Source organism: Clinocottus analis, unplaced genomic scaffold (assembly GCF_023055335.1).
Source record: "Clinocottus analis isolate CAN_PGR_092001 unplaced genomic scaffold, fCliAna1.0.p SCAF_10, whole genome shotgun sequence".
NCBI lineage: Eukaryota > Metazoa > Chordata > Actinopteri > Perciformes > Cottidae > Clinocottus > Clinocottus analis.
In genome coordinates this window covers 13,105,323-13,128,945 of record NW_027175821.1, presented here as the reverse complement: position 1 = coordinate 13,128,945, position 23,623 = coordinate 13,105,323, and the positions used below count along the sequence as shown (strand labels likewise).

The window sequence follows — 23,623 nt, the reverse complement described above, 5'->3', positions numbered from 1 at the left end:
TGAGTAGCAGCAAGCAGTTACAAAGGAATATAGTCTGCAGGCCTAGTGGTTAGGGTGCCTCTCCCACTTCATTCTGGGAAATTATTAAATAAATTCCGGGACACCGGAGAGTTGTGACGTAGACGTTACGTTTCTGCCTCCCAGGGACTCATCTTCTCCTCCTGCGCGCAGGAACACTAGCAGAGCACATCACCCTGTGATGTAGTAGCAAATAAAAAAGGTGAGCCAACGAAGGACCTCAGTCAGCAAAATGAGGTCCTTCAATTTATCAATTTAAACAAAATGAGTCACGTTTCCTCATCCTCGTTACATCACCGTTACTTGCCACACAATGTTATCGTAAGATGCATTTAATTTTAGATCTGACTTTCTTGGGCCTTTCCTTTTATGCCCCATTTGAGCACACTAATATCATCTGCAAAAAGGATTTGCAGTGCAATCTTATTTTAATCTTATCTCTCACACACACTTCAGGGATTGCATGAACGTGAGCTCACAAGGTGTAATCATGAAATGCAGGCGTTTCAATTGAAATTATAATTAACGAACGAAGTGAGTGGTCCTCTGAGAAAGAGGGGGAGCTGGAGATTAAAAAAATATATTTATTAGGCGACCCCTTTTACTTGTGGTGTTACATTGTTTTACTAATGAAAGCAAAGAGAATAGAGACAGAAAAGGGGACGCTTAATGGCATTTCTTATTACTGCACATGCACGTGTTGCTAATTAGACTTAATTTATGTCAAACAAATATATTAACATTTCTTTGAAATTCCGAAAGATAGACACCCATTAACACAGAAGCCTGCAAAATGAAGATTTAAGAGCAACTATTACAGTTTTATTTATGAGTCCAGCTCTTCCTGGTCGTCCGCTCCATCAGCGTGTGCGCAGTAGGGACAGTGCGCAGCTGTGGGCAATGTGCGTGGAGATCAATTAGCATCTTGATAGCCATAATTCATGACGATAACTCAATTTAAACACATCTTTGCATTTGCAGATTTATCATAAGCTAATGCATGTTTAACTGCAGCCTTGATTTAGTCCGCAGACTGGCTCACTTGTTGCAATCAGGCCTGCACCAGTTTTCAAGCAAGACGTTTGCACTTCATGACACGTAACAGTTGTAAGACATGGCATTTAAAAACAACTTTTTTTTAGTCAAGGTAAAACGCGACTCCAAGAGTGACAGTGAGAAGCCTGGATGTGCATTTTTGTTTTGTTTTGCAGGCTCAATTTTTCATAAAGGATGTTGGGATGGGGGGCACTCATATGACTTAGACTAATCAGTATGAGCACATACGGCCAGGGAGAGAGAGAGAGAGAGATGGAGAGAGGGCATGCACGGGTCTATACGTCTTTTCGTAACTCGGCGTCATTTCTCTCTTTGAACGTTTAGGTGAAAAACCTTTTAAATGTGAGTTCGAGGGCTGCAACCGGAGGTTTGCGAACAGCAGCGACAGAAAGAAGCATTCTCACGTGCACTCCAGCGACAAACCCTACATGTGCAAGGTCAGGGGCTGCGACAAGTGTTACACCCACCCAAGCTCCCTGCGGAAGCACATGAAGCTGCACTGCAACAAGGTCCACGACGCCAAGAGCGATGACGCGCGTCCCGGGGACGGGGGTCACATCACGGAGGCCAGGTCAACCCGAGTGCCGGATGGAGCCCAGATCAGCCCTCCTCACCCGCCCGCATCGACTCAAGATGTCCCCCTGTCCCCAGAGAGTCGAGACGAGTCGACCCCGAGGTCACGTTTCCATCACAATTTTGACAGCAGTTTGGACTACTCCGCGCACAGGTCACAGCCCCTCCTGGAGCCTTTGTTGCTCCAGAGAGGCAGCTACAGGTCCCAGTCCTCCCAGTACCCCTGCGGCCAGACAGGTCACACTTTTGCCCAGAGCTCAAGGACTTTCCCCTCCACTTCACCCTTTCAGAAAAGTATCGTCAATGGCTGGTACACATGCCACAGCGGCGTGGACTCGTTCCCACCAAAGCAGTGTAACAACATCCCGTCTCTCTGAGCTCCTGTTGGGACACAAGCGGCCGAGCAACATTCTTTTCCGGCCTATTTCCCCCCCCCCATGTTGTAGCTTAAACATGTACACACGTATCTCTGCGACTCTGTGTATTTTTTTTTTGTTGTGGATGTTGTATCAACTATTTTGTGACACACATGTCGAGTCATCCTATAGAAACTGCGTAATGTGTCGAGCTTTATTTGTTGATGTTTGGTTGGGCTTGGCTTACAGCCCACAGACACATGCACCCCACAGTGGGTTCTAGGAACTTCTACAAAGTGTATACGCCTAATTGTTTGCTGTGTTGCGTAATTATTAAAGATATCTATCTTAAGTGAGAAAAAAAATGACAAAGGGTTTTATGGAAAGCTGCGTGTTGAGTGCTCTGAACTTACTGGGAAGTAAAATGGAGACGTCTTGCTGAATGTAGCCCTACGTGTAGGGGTCTTTGTTGAATGTAAACTATAGCTGTAACGTATGTCGAGAAGGTAGAAACATTAGTCATGTCTTTATGTAGCCTACGTCAAGTTAAGTTTGCAGAGCGAACAAACCCAATACGTGGTGGGCCTGAAGCAGGTTTGTCTGTAATTAAAATACTGCGAGGCTCAGTTTTTCTCTCCCCTTGATTAAGTTTCACTATTCTCATAACGCATTCGTATTCTTGTTGATATTATGTATATTTCACATTCCTGTGCAAAGTAAGACCAGTGTGAGCTCAAACCAGTGTTCGTGATATTATGAAAACGTTTAATTAGCATACAGTTCTACTGTACATAAGCCTACTGTATAATTAATTATGTATTCTATATTTTATTAAAGTGTCTATATTCTCTTTGATCAGGCGTGTGTGGTTAAACCCAATCAATGCATTTTCATCACTTTTTAAAATTTTATTTCTAATTATTCTTTTTTTTTTTTAATGGTTCACGCCATATTTGCAGGTTTGCAATTTTGTGCAATAATGCAGCGCCTGGATGCGGCGGCGATCTCTCACGTGCAGAGGTTGTATGTGTTAGGACCTGGCCAGGCCTTCAACACAAGCTGTTGAACTGGCCTGACTGAGGTTCATCTTCTACAGGCCGAGGTGAACAGTAACATCATTTATTTTTTTCGATTATTATTATTTTTCCTCGAATCTGGAAAGCAAAAAAAAAAAAAAAGATGGTCACACCGGACAACAAATAACACGGCCCTGTCCACCAAATAGCGCTCAGTTTTTCATCCAGATTTGAGTTTTCTCAACTGCGTCAGAGCGTTTTGTGGCGCACAGGTGAGTTTGCCTCAAGGTCACGCGCATCCTGTCGTTCAATGAGCGCGTTCTCTGGTGCCGTTTGCTTCCACTTCAAGACAATTTAGCTGATTTCAAATCCTATTAATCCATTTTTACATTTATTATTCGATTTCTGTCGCTCTGTCTTTCTGTCACTCACTCAAGCACACGCACACAATCGCGCGCGCACACACACACACACACACACACACTCACGTCTCACCTTGAAGGCAAACTAGCCGCAAACACTAAGATGACCTATGCAGCCTCAAAATATTGTATTTTTTTCAGATACATAAACACACAATTATCATTATTCTATTCATGCTATAAAGAGAAAACTTTATTTCACTCCATCAAGCCTCATGCATTCAATGAATTTGAAGCTCTCCACTTTGTGTCTGAATTGATATTTTCGGGATTGAAAAATTCCAATGTCTCTATAATATAGTACATGTGTGTGCTGTTCTGTTTCATTTTGCCATTTCTAAAAGTTGTGAAAACACACACTGCAACTGTTTGTTTCACTGCAGTTTCGCTGACATATTTGTTCATGTTTGCTTGTTTATTGTACCTTCTGGGATGTACATTTTAACAAACGCCTCATTATTTTAGAGAAATAAGCTGTGCAGATTTCGGTTTGAAGCCTGTCTTTTTTTCTCTGCAGAGCTTGAATCCAGTTTCACTATTAGTCCTGCAGAGCTAAAGTCCTCTGTCATGAGTTATTATTGCCATACAGGATAAAAGGGTGAGTGATTGGAAACTGAGGGACCGGGCTGCAGTACATGTTGTTGTGTAGCTAAAGATGATGAGAGTCTCTTGTTGTCCCCCATTAGAGTACTGCAATAGCTTCATTATTGTGGAGGTCAGATGGGTCACAATTATGTTAAATAAGGTAATAAAAAACAACCTTTGCTCCGCTGCCACTAGCAAAGCTTTATACATTGGACCTGTATGCACAGATGTCAGCATTTTATACCTTTAAACATAAAGATGGTTACTGCCTTTATATACCAATCTGCTTTACACATATCAAAAGGAAATCAGATCAAAAGTGCATCATTTTACATGTCTTTGAAATGTATGCTACAGTGATCTGACAGCTAACAGGCTGTAATAAGGATGTTCTTTATTCCAGTGAAAGGATTTGATGGAGGGGCAGTTGTCTGGGTGGCCACAAAAATACATGGGGTGAATGCTCCAGACTGTATTAGAAGATGTCTTCCCAGTGTCGACCATAAAAATACACTTTAGGCACTCTAAAAGTCCAGAAGACGTTGAGTTACAGTGCTGGTATTTGTTCGATGAAATACAAGCAAGATAGGCACAAGATGCTGGTATTATTTTTGTTGCAACATCTTTCTGTATTAAAAAAAAGCCAAAATTCAATAGATCCCAAAACAGTTTTAATCCTCTGTGCTATTTACGAGTGAAACATTACTCTGTAAGCACATAAAATGTGCTTACAGAGTAATTGTTCTCCATATTTTGCAAAGCTGATGAACATGTTTGTGCGTTGTGTGCATGGTTAAAAACGTTTCAAATTATACTCATAAGGATACATCTTTAGGGACAGATATATTTGTGATGACGCATTTTGCAAATTCCTTTTGAGTTTGACTGCAGTACATTTTTGCTTTCCGCCAGGATTCTTTCAGAAGTTTTAGTATCCAAAATTGTCATTTTTTTATTTACATTTTTTATAATTTATCTTTGCTAATGAGTAATCAATCTGTACCTGAAAGGTACTGCTGCACCAGTACTGCTCAGCTAGGTACAGACAATACTTTTCATGGAGGAGAAGATTTTGTGGTAAGTCATGTAATATGATCTGAGGTGGATCATTAAATGTGGTTGATGTTGTAAAATATTTCAGTGGTGAAAAGCTCCTTTCCTCCAGTAAAGCGAGGTGAACTGGGTTGGATATGATCAATGTACTTTAATGATGAAATGACAGAAAAATATGAGATCCCTTTCTATTGCATTGCATCCATATCAGTAGTTTGCGTCAAATGCTTTTGAAGTTGCTGTAGTATCAATGTTTTTAAAAGAATCTCAATATATTTTATCTCAGAGCTCATCTTCTAAACCCCAACTATTGTATGCACTGCCACATTCTGCCCTTTTGTCCTCTATTTCTAAAAATAGTAAATCTCTTCGCAGAAAACACAAAAGAGGGAATCAAACATCATTTTCTGCTCAGAGAAGCCTCTGTATTTTCTATATTGGAAACAGATTTTCCGTTTGTTGTGTGAGGACGTGTATAACGCCGAAAAGCAAGAACCAAAACGGTACATTTCTCCGACGCTCCGAAGCGTTCTGTGGTGTATTCTGACCAAGCTGCTGTAATATTCTATAATCGTTGAACCCTGCCACACCCTTCCCCCCAGTAATCACAACTGATTAGACCTCTGCAGTTTGCCACTTGCCCGCCGCCATCTTTTCTCTTGCTCTCTCTGCCTAGCAACAAGCACAGGCGCCATTTTGGACACGGTATACAGTATACATCAATTTAATGTAAATACACCCATTTCACCTCGGGATCCATTGAATTGCCATCTTGCCCCCCGTGCGCTTCTGTTATGCCATGCTCCGGTTGAGCCCCAGCTGTGTACCAGGGGGTGGGCTGCTTTGTCACACCAGGTCTTTGGTTTTTATGCATCATCATAATCATGTATGACATCTTGCGTAACTTACGCTGTGCAGCTCCCATACTTTCAAGTACGGTTTAAGCACTGGGTTCGGACTGGAGAGGCTGCGTCAGCGGTGACTCTGACTGACCACAAGTACATTTAATTGGATCTCTGCCCCCCCTCTGTCCCGCCTCATCCTCTCCAGGTCAAGCCAGCAGTGCTGTTGCTCCCCAACTTGCTTTCTTTTCATCCACCTCTCTGTGCCCCCTCCCCTTTTTTTGGCAGGTCCTCTTGTTGCTACGTCTCATCTATCTCTATCCCTGCAGCTCCTGGCTATCTTCACCCTCTATGGCTCCTTCATGATGGCCCCCTAATCTCTGCCAGTGTGGTTCCACGGTAAGTAGGTGTCCTCTGCCAGATTCTCCTCTAAACATGCATGGAACTTCGCTCATATATCTGCTTTCCTCTCTCTATGGAAAATTGCAGCCCCACACGGTAAACTGGATACAGTGGCGCGGCTGCTTGAAAATAAAATTCCACATTCTCTTTCCAGCTGGAGAATGGTATAGCTACTGAGGGGTTTGGCATCAATGACGCTAACAATGCATACTAAGGGCAACCGTTACAATGAACAAAGATTGATTCGAAAGGAAAAGATTGAACCGTCAATACGATGAAACAGTGGAGTGAAGTGAATGCGTAGCTCATGTCACTCTTCCTTCTCTGAGAACATTAGGAAGGTAATCTGTTTCATGTCTAAGCCTGTGTTAATTTGACAGCTTGACAATTATTAAGCTTTTAAAACACCCTCAGCTAGGCTCTTACGTAAGACAATGCAATCGTTACATGTTTAATGTGTTTACAAACCATAAAATGGTGAATAGGAATGTAGAGTCACTGCTCTCATAATTTACCAGACTGATCCTTTGGATTTTTTTTCTCATCTTCATCTTCATCTGCACTGCAGTTTTCTGATTTCAGCGGTTGCAGCCCCCTGTGTAGTCCAGCCTGTACCCGGGCTTATTAAACTAGGCTCCTATTCAGTCTCCCCAACGGTCGCTCCACTGTCAACTTAAGCCCAAGCCATTCGAACACTCAGCTCTACGACTATTGTTGCAGACTTCACCAAAACTCAGTGTCGCTGAACAGCCGATATGCAGCGGGAGAGAGGGAAAGGCCCCGCCTATCCTCATATCTAATGCATAATTGTCTTTTGATGCATTGCAATTTACCCCTGTGGATGGTTCTTAAAAATATGTCTTTTTTTCATTTATTATCCATGCCTTACATAACAGATATTTTGACATTTTCTGATGAGCCAGTTTCTGAGATATCATGGAGGCTTTAATCGTCTCCTATGAGCTGGTAAGCTCACGAGGTAACCAAATGACTGGCAATGATTATTTCATACCAAGAACAAACAACAAACGGCGAGCACAAGTTTAGATACGGCCTTGGGTATTTGTTGTGGCCCGTTGCAAAGCAAAAAGGAAAAATAAATATTTTTTTAAAAGTCCACGTCTTTCGAAATTCATAGATCCAAGGTTTTTTGGGTGTTATAGTTGAGTGGGGTGAGCAGACCTTTGAAGATCTTTCAACTCCTGCAAGCTCCAGGCCTATGAGATGCAGTGCCATCCTTTTAAGGGAATGACCATAACTTTGGTCCCCTAGCTTCTAATCCCTCCTTCAGACCCTCGTCGTCAGAGATCAACCAGGCTGAGCCTTAATGTCCTCCACTCCCTGGCAAGGGTAGCTGGTGGCTTTCATGTATGTGAAGAGTCAGATGAATATGCTTCAATCTGCGCGTTAGATCAGGAATTGATGCCTTTATCTTCTTTATCTGTTTATATATCTGCTTGTTCTACGGTATATGATCTTTGTGAAATTAGCAGTTACATTTTTAGAGCCTCTGCTTAATGATTCATATTGTACTGAATGCATTTGAAGAGTTTGTTTGAAAATGTTATAACGGCTTTGATCATGAAGCCTAAAGAGCACAATGCCTTAGATTTTACAAAAACAGTGCAAAGAGACCCTAAGTGCCTGTTTTCTTTGCCCGTCTCTCAAAACTATCACATTTCATTAGCAAACAATTCGGTTCTTTTGTGAGATACCGCATTTGAACTTTTTGTATGATTTCTCAAATCTCCATCGTTTGAGGTTGAACTCAAAAAAGAGATCACATTGATCACGGTCCAGGGTGTTTCAAAGCAGCGAGTAATCGCAAGTGTTTAATTTTTATCTGTTGCAGTATGCATTGCAAGGCGGCTGTGTAATCAAGCCTGTGAACTCGCCATCTGAAGGAAGGATTCTGTTTCTGATCACATCCCTATTGAAGTCCATCCATTCACTGAACATGGATGTGTTGACGCGCTCACGCCTGTACTCCTCGGTATGTAGTCATCAAATGAACATGTACTCAACATGATGCTCATTTTCAGCCAGTGTCTACTCTCTGTAGCCGTCCTGGGGGCCCACAGGGCCACGTTACAGAGCGCTGTAAGTGAGGACGCATGGTGATCTCACTGTTAACCTTCAGCGTTACAAGAACACCCCAGGGCCTAACTCTACAATGATGGATGTAGGGTGGCGGGGGTTAAGGGGCCCCACACACACACAACCCAGGAATTCCCCTTGGGCCTTTTCAATTACAGTTAGACCAAGCTCCGCACTGTGATGATATGTTGCTTTAAGGCTGTGACATTAATGGAGGGGACAAATGTGATTTGGTGTGGTGTTGACCCTAAAGTGCAAGACACAGACAGAAGCACTCTCACGGCACAGAGGCAATCGGAATAAATGCAAGCTAACTTAGCGTTGCTTTGTTCATTTACCATCATCAATAAAATCATGCAAACAGACCAACGTGTCATTTAGGTTCCTCTGAAGTTAAAGAAGCATAGGCATAGATTATCTTTAGCCATAGGATAAAAGGAGCACAAGGGGCATGAGATAGTAATTAGTTAGTAGTGATGCTTTGAGCAGTCCAGGTAACGGATGTAAGAGCGGCAAAGGGAAGGACTGTCCTTCATCTTGTTCCTGATCAATGAGGCAGCCTAACCTGGTATTGGACGTATGCTATGATATGGTAATGGGATGTACAATGTGTAGGTGTGTGTGTGTGAGCACATTTAACATCAAAAACAGCTGCAGTGTTTTTCTCCTCGGATCAGTGCAATGCCAGTATCTCTGCTGACTTAAACCTGTGAAGTTTGCACCCTTCCACAGATGACTTTCAAAAAGAACAAGGCAGAACTGACTGCATCTATTTCTGTCCGCAGGGAATAATTCGGTGTTGGAGGTGTCTGGAAGAGGCAGGGGATCAAAAATCCATCACCTATGCCAAAGCAGTGTTTCATATAGTTCTTTTATTACAGAGGGATATGAGGTAATTAGCGCTTATCCTCAGCTCCACTCCTTTATCCATTAGCTCTGCTGTTGTGGTGTGGCTGCCATAGTATTCTTTCAGTTATGTAATTGACATAATTATGCAATCCACATGTCTAACTGGGGTGTGTCTCAGAAATATGTATCTGCAACAAAAGGAGCATATTCCCTTGGAAATGCAACTCCTTTCAGTATAACAAATACAGTATTCCCACCCTGCTTTGACAGATTTCAGGTCGCCGCCAAAACAAGGTCTGATTTCTGACAAAAACTTGTGTTTGAACCAGAAGAGTTAACTGTAAAAACAATGACATTCTTGTGAGAAATTTCACAATATCTGAAACTTCCCGAGCCCTAGCATAACAAGCCCCGCTATGAATTAATCACTAAAAAAGATGCATGTACAGTATTGGACTTTTACTATTATGACTTGATCAAACACATCATTAACTATGCTCTGCACATTAACTTAATTCAGAACCACGTCTGAAGGGCCATGAATAATGCCAAGGAGCCTTGGAGGGAACAGAGAAGCCTTCCCTCTCTCCAGCTTGGTTCTACCACGCAGCTGTAAGTACCAAGCTTTCTCTTTGAAATGTACATTTACTTCCTTTTATCAACAGAAGTAAAGTAAAGACACCAGCCAGTACATAAACAACAGAGTAAACGGATCAAGAACCAGCGTGGGCTGTTGGTATTTCACACATGTGAACAACATGCCAGAGGCAACATGAAGCCACTGACATAGTTATCTAAACACGGTTATTATTCATCTCTGTAATAAAACAGGATTTATTGTGTTGTAAATGTGTCACCCAAGAAGATGATCCAATTTCTCATCTTTTCAATCACAGACCGTGTGTCATATAGATTAATAATAATTATATTTGTTCAATTTAATGTGTGGACAGCCTGAGCAAAGATGGAGGCTAATAAATGTCTTGTATTGTAAGAAAGACAGATGTTGGGGGTGGAGTGTGAGTGTGTAGGTGTGTGATTGTGTTGTTTGTGTGTCCTCTAAAGTACAACATCGGCCGCAGCAGCGAGGCGCTGAAGTCCCCCTGTATTCTCGCTCACAGATCATACCAGTTATGAAAGACTGCTCTTTGATCATTTCCATTTCTAAAATAATTTTCCTTTGAACATTTCAAGTCACTTGTGCTTTTATTTATAAAGCCTATTTAGACAATCAAGGGGTTGAAAATAATTAGGCTCACATGCACATGAGTGTGGACATGTATTCCCTTTCAATCAGTTAAAACCAGCTCTGTTAATTAAAGTTCTGAGCTGTGACTCTGCCCAAATAATTTTCTTATTAGCTACTGCATTCCTCAGATCTGTTGTCAGCATAGCATATTTTCTCGTGGTTGCTCTTTTCTTTTTCCCTTTTTTCTCACAGAAATCCCACTGACCCATATAGTTGATCTCATTTTTGAAGCGTATAATATAGATTCCGAGTTAAGAGAACGGAGGCTCTATTATTAGTCCCATTTGAGTTGCACAGCCTCCTTCTAGGTGCTGCTGTGTGTTGCTGAATTCCCTGAGTGAAGGCATTACCATCTCATTTGGGTAAGGGTGAGATTACCTCATGCAACTGAGCTGTTTCATCACAGAAAATGCAGGGAGGTTGAGCCGTCGCTGCTGACTGTTTATACGCAGCTGAAGGTAGAAACCTTGCAGATACATTTCACAAACATCACACATGACAACTTGTGATGCCACCTTACTGATGTTTCCCTTGAAAGGTCTCTCACTAACAACAACATCCTATTGATCCTCAGCACCATTTTAACAACCTCCTCACACCCTCTCACACATACACACCTGAGTGGGTATGGATTGAAAACGTTAGCAGTTAGCAGCTAACTTTGCCAACACATGCTTCAGGGAGGTTGTCGAATGGGCCCCGTCATTGTGGGCTCGGCCCAGAGCAGGGAGAGAGCGATGGAAATCACAGCGTAAATAACACCGCTGCTCAATTCATTTGCAATGCTCACATTTCTGTGCTGATTAGAAGAAGGCTGTGGCACGTGTTGCGCTATCAAAACAAGAAATAAACTACTTGGATTAAAATTCTGCTTTTAATTGGATAGATGAAAGGAGCAATTAGTTGCAGTTGAGTTAAGTTATTTTTTTTTTCATCGTCAGCTCATCCTCATTTATCAGGAAAAGGGGGAAAATAAAAATGTATTTGGACCAGTATTCAGTTTTCGTCTTAAATTTAAGGCTTTTTTTGGCCGCTTTAGCTTACACACCTGTGCAATCTGCTGCAATCCAAATCGTGCTTTATATGTTACCTTTATGCCCAGGTTTTGTTGATATTGTCATACATTTGTGAAATTCAATTACCTCAGGTCATAGTTAAAGGTGGTGTTGCACTGGACCACATTATCCTGACGAGAAGTCACATTCTTTCCCGCCTAGTTTACAAAAATGAGTGAGGAAGACTATTACAAACAGAGCTTAATGCGGTCCAGTACAACATCACTAAGTATGATACTGAATCCAGTTACACATAAGCAGCGTCACTTTTTTAGTTTTTATATTGCTATGCATATGTGTATACCTAATAAACTGACTCCTGAATCATGCATTAGTCTTTTGATGTACCAGAAACTCCAGGTGCAATGTTGGTGACACTGTGGATAAACTGCCTCCCGCCATTCAGTTCCTCTCTTTCATCCTGGCTTGTGGTCAGTAAAATAAATGTCTTCCCATCCTCCTGCTCAGTCAACATGTGTTACATCTGTACTGTTTATTCTATACATTTGTAGCTGAGATGGACTTTTTGTACAGTTATATACGAGTGGCGTTCATGGCAGCTGCTGAAGGTTTGAGGGTTTGTTAAAGGATGTGCTTCCTGTTGTGGAAAAAGGGCCGAGATGACCAGTTGTGTCGTTCTGCTCTTGCTCCGACCTTACTCATCAATCAGAAATCAAAGCTTTGACAGTTGATAACATTAAAGGGCTGCTGCTGGCGTGTCCTGTGCCAAGAGGCCTCTTTCTGCTGAGCATAATAATGTACTGTAGGTCACAAGGAGGCTCACCACGCATCATGAAGGGAAGGATAAATGCTCCTGAGCCACACCAGGCACACTTCCAGTCAATAGAAGTAATGCAATATATTCATCAAAGGCCACGCAGTAGTGGACCACTGAAATGATTCATGTGGTTTGACACATTTCTTTTTAAATCAACCAGGAATTTACAGTTGTAGAAAGAACGAGACAGAAAGATTCAACAATATATGAAAGAATATGTTTTTCTTTACACGGTTCCTTGCATATAGTATATTGATTATTTGTTTGAGTGCATCTTTATTGACTGTTGCTGGACTGTTTGCATGTTGCCTAAAGGCCTTCAGACATGTTTGTATTTCAGGCTGATTTGGGGATTCAGCTTTAAAAATAAACCTAACATTAAAAAACAAGAAACGTCAAATCAAAGTCATGATGTCACAGCTGCCAGTCGCAGGGTACGTCAAAAAAAAAACTAAATCACTTTTCATCCTGATTCAGGCAATATGTCTGTTTATCTGAGCAACCAGCAGAACTTCAGCTGAGCTGCTTTCACATTGAAATTGTGTCTCTAAAATCTCAAGTTAGTCAAGCTTACAATCAAGCTAACTGCTGTAACTCTCTTTGATCTTCTGCTTTAACCACACAGTAATACGCACATGAAGTTGTACGTAACAAACAGTGTTTATTAATTAATACAACGCTTTTTTAATACATTTGAGTCAATTTTGGACTAACTTAAGGAATACAAGTAAAATGTGTAAATGTGTGTAAAGTAAATTTAAAGCGTGCATGCATCCATCAGCGGTGACTAGCACTGTTTTGCAGGGGGCGGCGTCTCAGAATTGACTCGGAGCCACATAACAAATCTTCAGTTAGACAAAATATGTGCACCGTAACATGCATGTTTCATGATGTCAGTGACAAGACATTCTTAGTTGGTACTATGTCCCGAGCAATGTAGTTTATGCCTTTACCAGCATGTAGAGTAACTTAATTCTTATGCGGAGACTGTGATTTAGCCTTTTTTGTGTGTAGCAGGACATGTTTATGGGCTAATAGGCCTTTGTTAGTCGTACTCTATTTATTTAATACAATTGTAGTGGGAACAGAAGGAATAATAAACAGGCTGACTAAACATACGATTCTTCTTTTGGGCTGAGAAAACCCTGTGTAAGGACACAAAAGGGGGACGTTTCCACTGCGGAAAGTAAATTCTTTTGAAGTGGAACTAATCATCTGAGGGATGGTTCTCGTTGTCCTAACAACGCAGCTGAATTGGAATGAGCCTTCTTTTTTGTGGAAGATATGTTTTCTTTTTTTCATTCAGAACTGATGATGATAGTAGTTTCACGCCCTGTCCACCCACATTGTCCGTCCAAACTTCTTTGCAGATAAGTCTTCACTTGGAGACGCCGAACACACGGCGGGTGACTCTTGGACTGTGACGTCAGCGCCGCTCCTCTGTCTTCCAGTCTTTACGCTTTTTAATGCCGTTAGAATGAAAAGGGAATCTCACAGCAAATCCTCTCCAATAACAGTTCTTTCTCAGAGTGTGAAAAGATCAAGACTTTTAAACTACTCCTATATCATTATGTACCAGTCACTCTCAAGATAATACTGCTCTAATGTTTCAACTTTTGCTTGCTTTTTACAAAATTACAAGTTCAATGTGTGCAGTGTACATTTGTGTGTATAATTGAAAAGTATGACTGTATTTAGACAATTATTTTGATCTTAGAATACTCTAAAAACTTTTCTTAGTGTAGAAAAGTGTTTAGATAGAAGGCACATAGTCAAATATTATGAATATAGTGGTCTTTTTCCTTTTTATATTATAATAGCTGCATGATGCAGTTCAAGCTATTGTTAAAGGTTCTTACAAGGATGTTTGTGCTTTATTTACAAGTATCTAGTGACAATGCCTACACTTGTGAATCTCTCTCTCTCCTTAGCTCTTCTGCATATATAACATATGCAACTACACAAACTGCAAAAATGTTATGTTTTAATAATGACATTTTACTACAAATCAAGGTTTTAAATTATTATTGTTTAGTTTATATTTTTCCGACTAATGGACATGCCATGGTTGACGGTGTAAATAACTTTGTTTCTTATCTCAATCAAATTAACATATTCCAGACTAATGTAAAAATGACTTAAAAGAAAATTAAATTAACAACCTGTTCACGTTTGCATGCTCTGTACTGAGTGTGAACCAAATGATATCAGTCTAAACATAGTCTATGAAGAGCCATTTATTGTGAGGGCTGAGCAAGCCATTTATAATAGATTAAGTGAACTTTTTTTTCCCCTTCAAGTCCATATAGTTCCATTAGGTTGTAAAAGTTTGGACGGACTCCAATGTTCTTCATCACAGTGCATGTCATTTACAAACCTAGTAAGCAATTATCGGCTGGAATGATGAAGCCTCTGATTCACAGCGACACCTCCTTTGTCTCGAGCTGAAGGGATGTAACTGTGTGCTCCAGCTTGAGTGCAGGGTCTCCTCATGCACCCTCAGGGAATTGAGAAAGGTAACTTTGGCCGTCTGACCTCAAACTGAGAGAATTCCAATCTCTTACCGTTACTAAATCTTTATCTTCACACAGGCTGTATAGCTTCGCCTCTCTTGAGTTATAAACTGTCGGCCTTTCTGCTAGTCCTATAGTCATCCAGCCGTTTTATTGTCTCAGTGGGGGTACAGAGTTCAGGCAGCAGTCATCCCCAAAACAGAGGTGAACTGTTTAGGGAAGCGTCTTGGCTACTGTGCTAACTTATCATTCAGACCTGTCACGGCTTTGAAGCAGCACAAAACAAACACAGGGTGGATTCTTCATTGTAAACTAGTTGTAGAGTTTACTGCACAGACAGTTTGTCACACCAATAAACAAAAGCTCTTGTTGAAAGTTTAAAATATTTGCCTCTTTATCTCAAACAAACCAATAATATATTATTTAAGACACCAAATTCAGGGTCTTGATCATCGGAATGGAAGCAACAATTATCAATCAAATCTAAATTAACCTCAAATTAAGATTTAACAATCATCAGATCAGGCCCCAGGACATATGAGTCATATTTCTTACTATTCATGGATCTGTTCAAAGCTTTCCCACTGTGTTTCCATGCCTATTATATATTAAACATCTGATGGTTGCATATGTCTATATTATTCATAAATTATCTCATAGATGATTTATTAATCGCAATATTGCACTTTGCAGAGAAGGGCACCCAAAGGACAATAGGTTTTAGATTTATGTTATTTTTTTAATCAGAGTAGCGGCCTGTTGGCAGTGAAGTCTTAAATGGAGCTAGAAATTTGGCAAACAAATCAGACCCACTACGAGTCTGTGTTGATAACAAGTGAAGTATTTGTATTACTGAGACGCAGGTGGCGGCCAAATGAACAGTCAAAAACTAATTCAATTCATACAGACTTGTTCTCAACAGTCATAAATCTGCAGGACGTTGAGTTAATGCAGCAGCTTTTCACACACCAATTAAAGTAGACTGCTGATGCAGGATTTGGCGGCAGTGTGTTGTAATGGGGGGCGGACGAGACAACTGCCTTCTTCAGCTGAAGACAATAACAGCAGGATCAGCCTGGACTTTTTTCTCTAATGGTGAAACAAATGGATGTTGAGTCTGTTTGTCACCGTCTGTCTGCTGAACGTACGATGCCGTTTCCTCAACTGGAGCTTCACGAGCACTTACTGACTGGAACAGGTTATGGCAGGACATAGCTGATAAGCTTGTGGCGCACTTGAATGTGGGCCATTTCGAGTGGTTGGTGGTGAGAAGAAATTCAGTCCTTTAGAGGATCCAAACTTAGAATCCTCAAATAACCTAATTTCTTCTTTCCAGATATAGAAATTGCCTTTTTTTTAAGCCATTGAAAGCCGGTGTGTACTCTAAACATGGAGGAAGAGGCTGATGTTCTAAAAATGCAAAAAGGTTAGCGATGCCCAGGACTACGTTTTCTTAAAAGTGTGATTAAACAGTTGTGTTGTATTATCTTCATATCTTCCAAGTATCCCTTGGCTTGCTTTGTCATTTCTGCATGCCATGCGGTAGCTGGTTGCCATTGTCATCATGGCAGACTGTGAGCCGGAGAGAGGACGCCAGCGCTGTGCCAGTTGGCTCACGTAGTGAAAACACAAGGCAGACACAGCACCATTCTAATCTTTATCGTTCCAGACATGAAGGTCACTTTCGTGGCAATGGCAGTTTTTAAGTGTCCCATTAGTCACGAGACAGAGTCCATATCCTATGTATGGATCTACAAATCTACCATTCAGAGTTATGTACAAGATGTCGCCCATGTACACTATTCAAATGAGATATTGGATCCTGAAATTAAGAGGAAATGGATAAAAGTGAAGCTATTCAGACAACATTATGTAATACTGTGTGAACCAGTACATTATAGGAATGTAAGCTACCATCAGAAACAATAAATATGGATATATTACTTGTAATATTGCTTCTGTATTTTTTTAGAACTCAAATGCTTTCTTCTCTTACTGTGCTGCGTTTGCTGTAGCTTAAAACAAATGAGAAAAAAATAAACGTGTGTACCTTAAGTTATTGTATAGCTTTATCAGTTTTCATGCGGCTTTCCAGCCTGTGGATGTATCCTCCTGATGGTGCTTTGCTTGCTAGACAATAGTCCTGCAAATATCAGGGGCCAAGTCATTATCTTCTGCTCAGCAGGTGTAGACATTATTAGAGTGTTGAACTAATGATATGTAATGAGCTCTCTGTGACACGTGTCTAGCCACCCTAACTATCATGGGGTCCATTAATAGATAACAGCATCATAATTAGCTTCGTTGGGAAGCTTATAAATATATCAAACTACATTTAAGTTGTGTGCGCAGTTTCACATGCTGTGTTCCTGCACTGGGCCAAAAGGTGCATTAATCTTGCTTTTACTGTTGTTTGGTGCATTTGGTTTGTGCATCGACACGGTGATGCTCACATGCTGTCAAAGCACTGATACTGTGCAGAGTGTTCACACACTGGCGCCCTTTCTAAGTGTGTACATATGTAAAGGTTTCTGACGACTTTTCTTTTACAAACAAACATCAAGAAGTGCATTTCTTGACGAACAGAGGGATGAGTCATTGGGCTATTTGTTAATGTTTTCAATGAACTCGGTAAATTGAACGCCTAGGACACAAATGCATGGCTGTCTTAAACATTTATATTGGAAATGGTTTTGATGTTGTACCCCACTGCAAACACTTTCAGCCCTGTGCAGGTCTCCTAGCAACAGCAAACAAAGGCAGGACCCATCTCAAGTTTCCCGTGGAGCGGCCAGTCCGGCACGTCTTTGATCTTGACTGGGAAAATAGCTGAGTGGGCACTACTCGCATTTGTCTTTCATTTACTCCAGCCCCCCTCCCCTACCCCACACCCTCCCCACCCCAACACCCCGCCCTCCTCCCAAAACGTTCCCTGAAACAGCCAAATCTTCATCTGTCCCCAGCAACCAACACCCCTCCTGGATAATCAACCATAGCAAGGGAAGTCATTGAAGCGCCACAAAGTTTTGTCCAAATTGGAAGTTTTCATTTCGCAGCATATAGCTGCTACCTTTAGAAAGCCCGTCATTTGTGCTTCTTCTGTGCAGGGTAGCAAGTGTGTAAATCAAGATGGTATTTTATCCTTTGTTTCCATTGTCTCAACGTGGCTTTACTGCAGAATTTATCAACCTGTATCCCAGCACTTTGAAATAACAGCCTTAATAAACACATAAAGTGCTTTAACCCCTTAGATCTTGGGCCCAAACTGAAAGTACTACTTTGATTCTGTAAAGGTCCCAGTGCCATCAGACAACTGGGCACATGTGTATTTTGAAAGTCATGATAGTATTTTGAATTGTACGTTTAAAAAGTAGGGTGCACAATAAAAAGGAATCTTTTTTGAGTGTGTTTTCTATGCGTTTGATAATGTTTTCTGAGTCCCAGGAATGAAAATATAAAGAATTCCTTCATTCAATGCATAAACACGACCAACGAGAGCGAGGGCAATGTGCTGTATCTTAGGGCTATTAAATGTTATCTTACTCCAGTGCTCTGCTCTGCTTTTATCCAAAACAGCTCAGACAGCTCAGGAGATTTAACAAATTGAAGTGTTTCACACTGTTTTGGTGTAATTTACTGTAATTGATGTTTCTATCTAGCGCCGAGGCCTTGTGAAGCGATTGCTTGTGTTTGTAGGAAGACATGCAGCCCAGTGGGGTGTATTGACTCAGGCTGTTGACTAATACTACTCTATTGGCATGTTTTAATGCTCTCCCATTGTTTGACTAACAGACTCCTCTGCAAAGCTAAAAGCACACCTTGCAAACTGCCTCAGATGGGGATCAGAGTCTGTTTTAGTGTTTTTATACTGCTGCAGCTTTGAAATGGAAATAAACAAGTCTTCGTTTGGTCATCATGGGTTGTTTTACCTGGTTCTGTAATCCCACTTATGATCTGGCCTGAAGGCACAACTTGCACTGCTCAATTAATAATGCCATGATTGAAGTATTTATAAGAAGATATTGCTAATAGTTTCATTCTACATGTTGACTCTGAAATGCAACAACATCATTACTCAATGACGTGTAGATGCTTCTTTTGTTAATGACCAAACATTTACTGGTCTTCCAAGTGCCTGTTAATTGTGCCTGTGAATTGTTCTTAAGGGCAGTAATTGAGTAAATATACTCAGTATCTTAAGACTTGTGTAAAATAAACAAACATTAAAAAACTGGGCAGGTAGTATATGAATAAGACACGTTTCCTTCACCAAATATTTTATATAATAAGGTAGACTCATTTAACATCAGATTAAATATGAAACATTATGGTATTAATGCCATTATTTCATGTGGTGAAATAGTTTTGTAATGAAAGCTCTAATGTGTCTGTAAAGGTCTGGGAGCAGAGAGTAAGTGGCCCTTGAAAAGAGTTGTTTTGGAAAACTATTGATTCCAAGGTCAAGAATGAACTCTTTATATTTTAATGATAAACACATTCTCTCAGAGCTATGTTGGCTTTGTTGCCTTTACACCAGCTGAAAGCTTTTTTTTCAAAATGCTGCATTTTACACTCACATTCCTGCAAAGATCCACACACTGCAATTAGTCAAAATACTGCAACACATTTGAAATACCTTGTTTTAACTGTATCCTGTGTGTGCTATTTTCCACAGCCTTTAGAGGGAATTCGGCTCATATCATCTGTTATACGGATGCTTGTTTGTAAGGAACACTCTTCATAGCTGGATCCTATTTTGGTTTGTCAAAGCAAAGCTGCAGAACAGCAGGTTTTTACATTCCTTCATTATCCTTTTATGGAAGGGACTAAGGTTTGGGTTGTTACATGCAAAACAAAAAAGTGTCCCACCGCTGCTTTCATCCGCCTGCATGCTCCCCTGCATACGCTTTACACGCTGAGAAGTCTGATGTTCGTTACCTTGCAATATACCATATAGACGCGTTGCTCAGCATTAGACCTGAGGCAGAGAGCTTCACTGTATCGCCTGTGTCATACAGGATGACAAACAAAAGGTTGTGATCTACTACAGAGAAACTGAAGCGCTCCGATAAGCAGACCTGAACCTTTCAAGCGGTCTCGTGACCTGGAAAGGCCAAGAAAAGGTTTGCTTTTACCTCTCTGCCAACTTCTTGTGGATAGAAAAAAAGAAACATTTGAAGCGCAACCCATTTTAGCATATTTATTTATAGCATGTTTCTGATTCAGGATCCTGCGTAAAAAGATTGTTGTAGCATCCAGTATCATCACATTACCCTTGACAAAAAATAAAGCATGTCTTCATGCTTGTCTGCACCAAACCCCACTCAGAGTTGTGCCCTGTGATAGAGCTGCATGTGCCATCTGACGCTGAGTCTGTTGGGGTGGAGAATGTATTAATATCCTCCTGAGCCCCAAGCATGCGCATTTACCTCCACCTTAATTCATCCGTTTACATGCTTACCAAATATAGGCGTCCTAAAAGGTACTTTAAACTGGAAGCATTTCAATGTTTAGCATTATATAATAAGAGGGTGAGGCTCTGAATGTACAATTACATAAATTCTGCCAAAATTCTAATTGGCTGTTTAAAGGCAGAATTTGTACTGACCTCTTTTATGAAACTAGAACTGGTTAATGATACTGTAAGTTGAGTTGTTGTGGTGTATCTCAGTAACAAAGATACCACTTTAAAAAACTGGGTCCATGACATCCACTGTAACATTTCCCTTTGTGCTGCTATGAGAGTTACAATGCTTCATAATAATGTTCATATAAATAATATAGGTCATAATTACACAGGGATACTGTTAATGGTGATGTTATCTGCATATACAGTATATAAGTTACATTTTTCCTTGTTGATCTTTATATTTTACATTTACATTATCTAAACATTTTCAGCCTCCACTAGCTGCACTAAGGACAATACATGCATGTATATCAATATAAAGCAGCACTTAGCAGTGAGAAAACACAGAATCTTTGATTTTACAACAACCATTTAATACACCCACACACTGTCTTTTGAATTTTTATTGCCACCAGATTTCTATTGTTTGGCTTTAAGTGTCGTGAAAAAGTTGTTGTTCTTTTCATGAGACACTTTTTGAGCTTCAGTATAAGATCCACAGCATAAACAGTGAGCCCCTGATTCAGATCTTTTAGATCATGGGATTGGATGTGTAGCCATGTAATGACATTTTAATTTAGTGTGTCCTCGTTACTGTTTGTAATCCACAGACTGTGAAAAGTTTTCTATGGACTTACTTTATATTGAAGAAAAAGCATTGCTAGATATCTGGAGAGGTTTTTCTTTCTGTAATTTGGGTCAACGGGTCCTTTAACTCAAAAGCAACACTACTTCTTGGATTCTGTCCTGGGTCAAACAAGGGACCGTATTGACTCTGGGTACCTTCATTTTTCTACTCGTTTGCATCTTATCTGGTTTCGGTCACGCTACCACCAGACTGCAAAAGAGCACTGATTTTTATTTCCATCTGTGAAAGAGGATGTTTGAGTGTGGAGGTGTGTAAGAAGAATGTTGCTCATTCGACTGGTGCAAACCCACCCACACTTTTACAATTTGTCATCATATAAGTGTAGACCATTGTAGTGGCAGCTGCAGTTAGCTTTTGCATGTCATGTTTAATCTCTTACATGGTTTGTCCTTATAGTTGAGTCCTTATAGCCTAAACATGCTAAACTCATGCCTCATCAATCAGCATGCTTTAATTATGCATTTAGTCAATGATCTGTGGTTTCTCTCAGCAAACTGAATATGTGAACACCAACCCTCAGAGGATTTAGTATGCCGTTTTCTGCATTTTTTTTTAGCTTTCTGGAATGTCGGCTTCATCTACACAGAAACAGGAATACTACACATTCAACCACATCACTGAGATCTGTAATAACTTTAACCTAAGAATATATTTTTTCACCCCTAGGGCTCTGCGTTTGAATTCCTCATCGGTTTTCAAAAGTTTCCACTGGTATATAAAGAATGAGCAAAGCTCGCGTGGCTATTTAGAGTGATGCAAAGACACGTTACACCATCTCAATCTGTGTCAGCCTATATGCTATGTACACTTGGACGACGTCAGTGTCTGTTTGTGCCATATAGAATTATCACCTCTTAACTATATGACATTTCTGGAGAGAAAAAAACAATCATGGCACAGACGGAGTGGGGGTGGGGTGGCATTTGTCAGTGCTCTCATTGGGGTTCAAAAGTAGAATGTAAAATGTCTGTCTTTGTCTAATCCAACACATTTTATTTTTGTAACTGAGAAATCTGTTCAGGGACCCCAACATTTTTTCCAACTGTCAGGGTGTCATTTGTCAGAAAAAAAAGTGAAACTGAATTCCCACCCCCAGTCCTTCTGTATGTTGTGAGGTTATAGCTGCTTCAAACTTGCAATGTGGGGGAGGGGGGGCTATAAGGAAATTGCATACATGGACAAGACAACTTGTCCCCTCAAACACACACTTCATGGTCATTTTACTGCAGCGCGTACAATAGCCGATCTCCTGACTTCCTCTTTGACCCCGTAATGGCCTATAGTCTCGTCCTCTATCAGTGAGCGATGACTTTTAAGGAGCCGAAGCCGTTGGACTGGAGAGTATTGTCCCCCATGATTGAGATGTTAACCTTCAGGGCAGCCCCTTGCTCTTTAGTGTCTCATTTTCTCTCCCCTCTTCTTGTTCTCCTCCTCCTCCTCCTTCTGCTTCTTCCTCTTTTCCTTCACCCGTGGTTTCTCTCTGTCAGCCGCCTGCACAGCGAGGCCGTCAAGCCATTAATGAGTCCCGGCACTGATAATGAAGCCACAGAGGTGGTCTGAGCCAGTGTGGCACAGGAGCTGGAGCACAGGAGGAAGGTAGATTAGGATAATTACCTGGCCACGGGGGAATGATGAGAAAGATGTCACACTACCTGCAGGCATCGATCGACAAAGGAGCAAGTGCAATATAATGAGGTGCGGGCACCCTTTGCTCGGAAAAGAAAAATAGAAAAATTAGTTCCTAATGATCGAAATTCAGCATTTTTGATTCAGTTGTGACAGTGATTGCTCCTTTTCTGTTTTCGCAGGTGTTCTCCACATCCCTGGCATGTACGTATGTATTTATTTATTTATGTATAGCTGTTTAATCTCCCACACACCTTATACTGTACGTACGTCCTAAATATCCACACTCACACACCCTTTGAAGAGCCTATGAGGTCAAGTTTTAAATTATGGTCTGGCACCCACACCAAGCTTTCTCTCCCCACTCCTGTAAATCCATTTTCCACACAATGCATTTCAAATCAAAGCAGCGTCACCATAACACGCCTTAGGAAACATTAAGCCATAGTGCAGTACTTTCATGTATGATAGCATAGCCCCTGTATGCTTTGATGTGCTCACTTTTTTTTATTGCTTTATTAATAATAACACACGGGCTCCTGCTCACACCAACATCAGCTTCTGGTGCTCCTTTCTCTCCTCCTGAACCACATCCCTCACTCTTTCCATGCCTCAGCTCCTTCATCCCTCCCTAGCCCCTGAGCCTTGTCTCAGGATTGGCCTGTTTGTGTTTGGGAGGGGGATTAGAGGGAATGACATGGGCCTTGAGATGAAGGGAGTGACAAAGACCTATCAGAGGGCAGAGAGTACCGAGCGCTGCATCACTATTGGTTGCTGTGGAAATCAGACACGTCTTCATTTCTTCCAGCCATCCTCTACAAAGTGCCCAGCTTTCATTTCCACGCCCGGGCCAGG

At 41.0% G+C, this 23,623-nt stretch overlaps 1 protein-coding gene across 6 annotated transcripts in view; it reads left to right on the top strand.

The window, feature by feature from the left end:
- zic6 (zic family member 6) overlaps positions 1-23,623 on the top strand; it is an 84,574-nt gene extending 60,951 nt beyond the window's left edge. For 4 of the 6 annotated variants that reach the window (XM_068591416.1, XM_068591407.1, XM_068591425.1 and 1 more), the window contains one exon: positions 1,399-2,839. In XM_068591416.1, the coding sequence (XP_068447517.1) occupies positions 1,399-2,024 (626 nt within the window). In that variant the 3' untranslated portion in view covers positions 2,025-2,839. Of the gene's footprint in view, positions 1-1,398; positions 2,840-6,209; positions 6,321-8,175; positions 8,317-9,205; positions 9,313-9,789; positions 9,882-22,629; positions 22,832-22,950 lie in introns of those variants that run through there. The other 2 variants (XR_011078313.1, XR_011078315.1) reach the window with 2 other exon arrangements.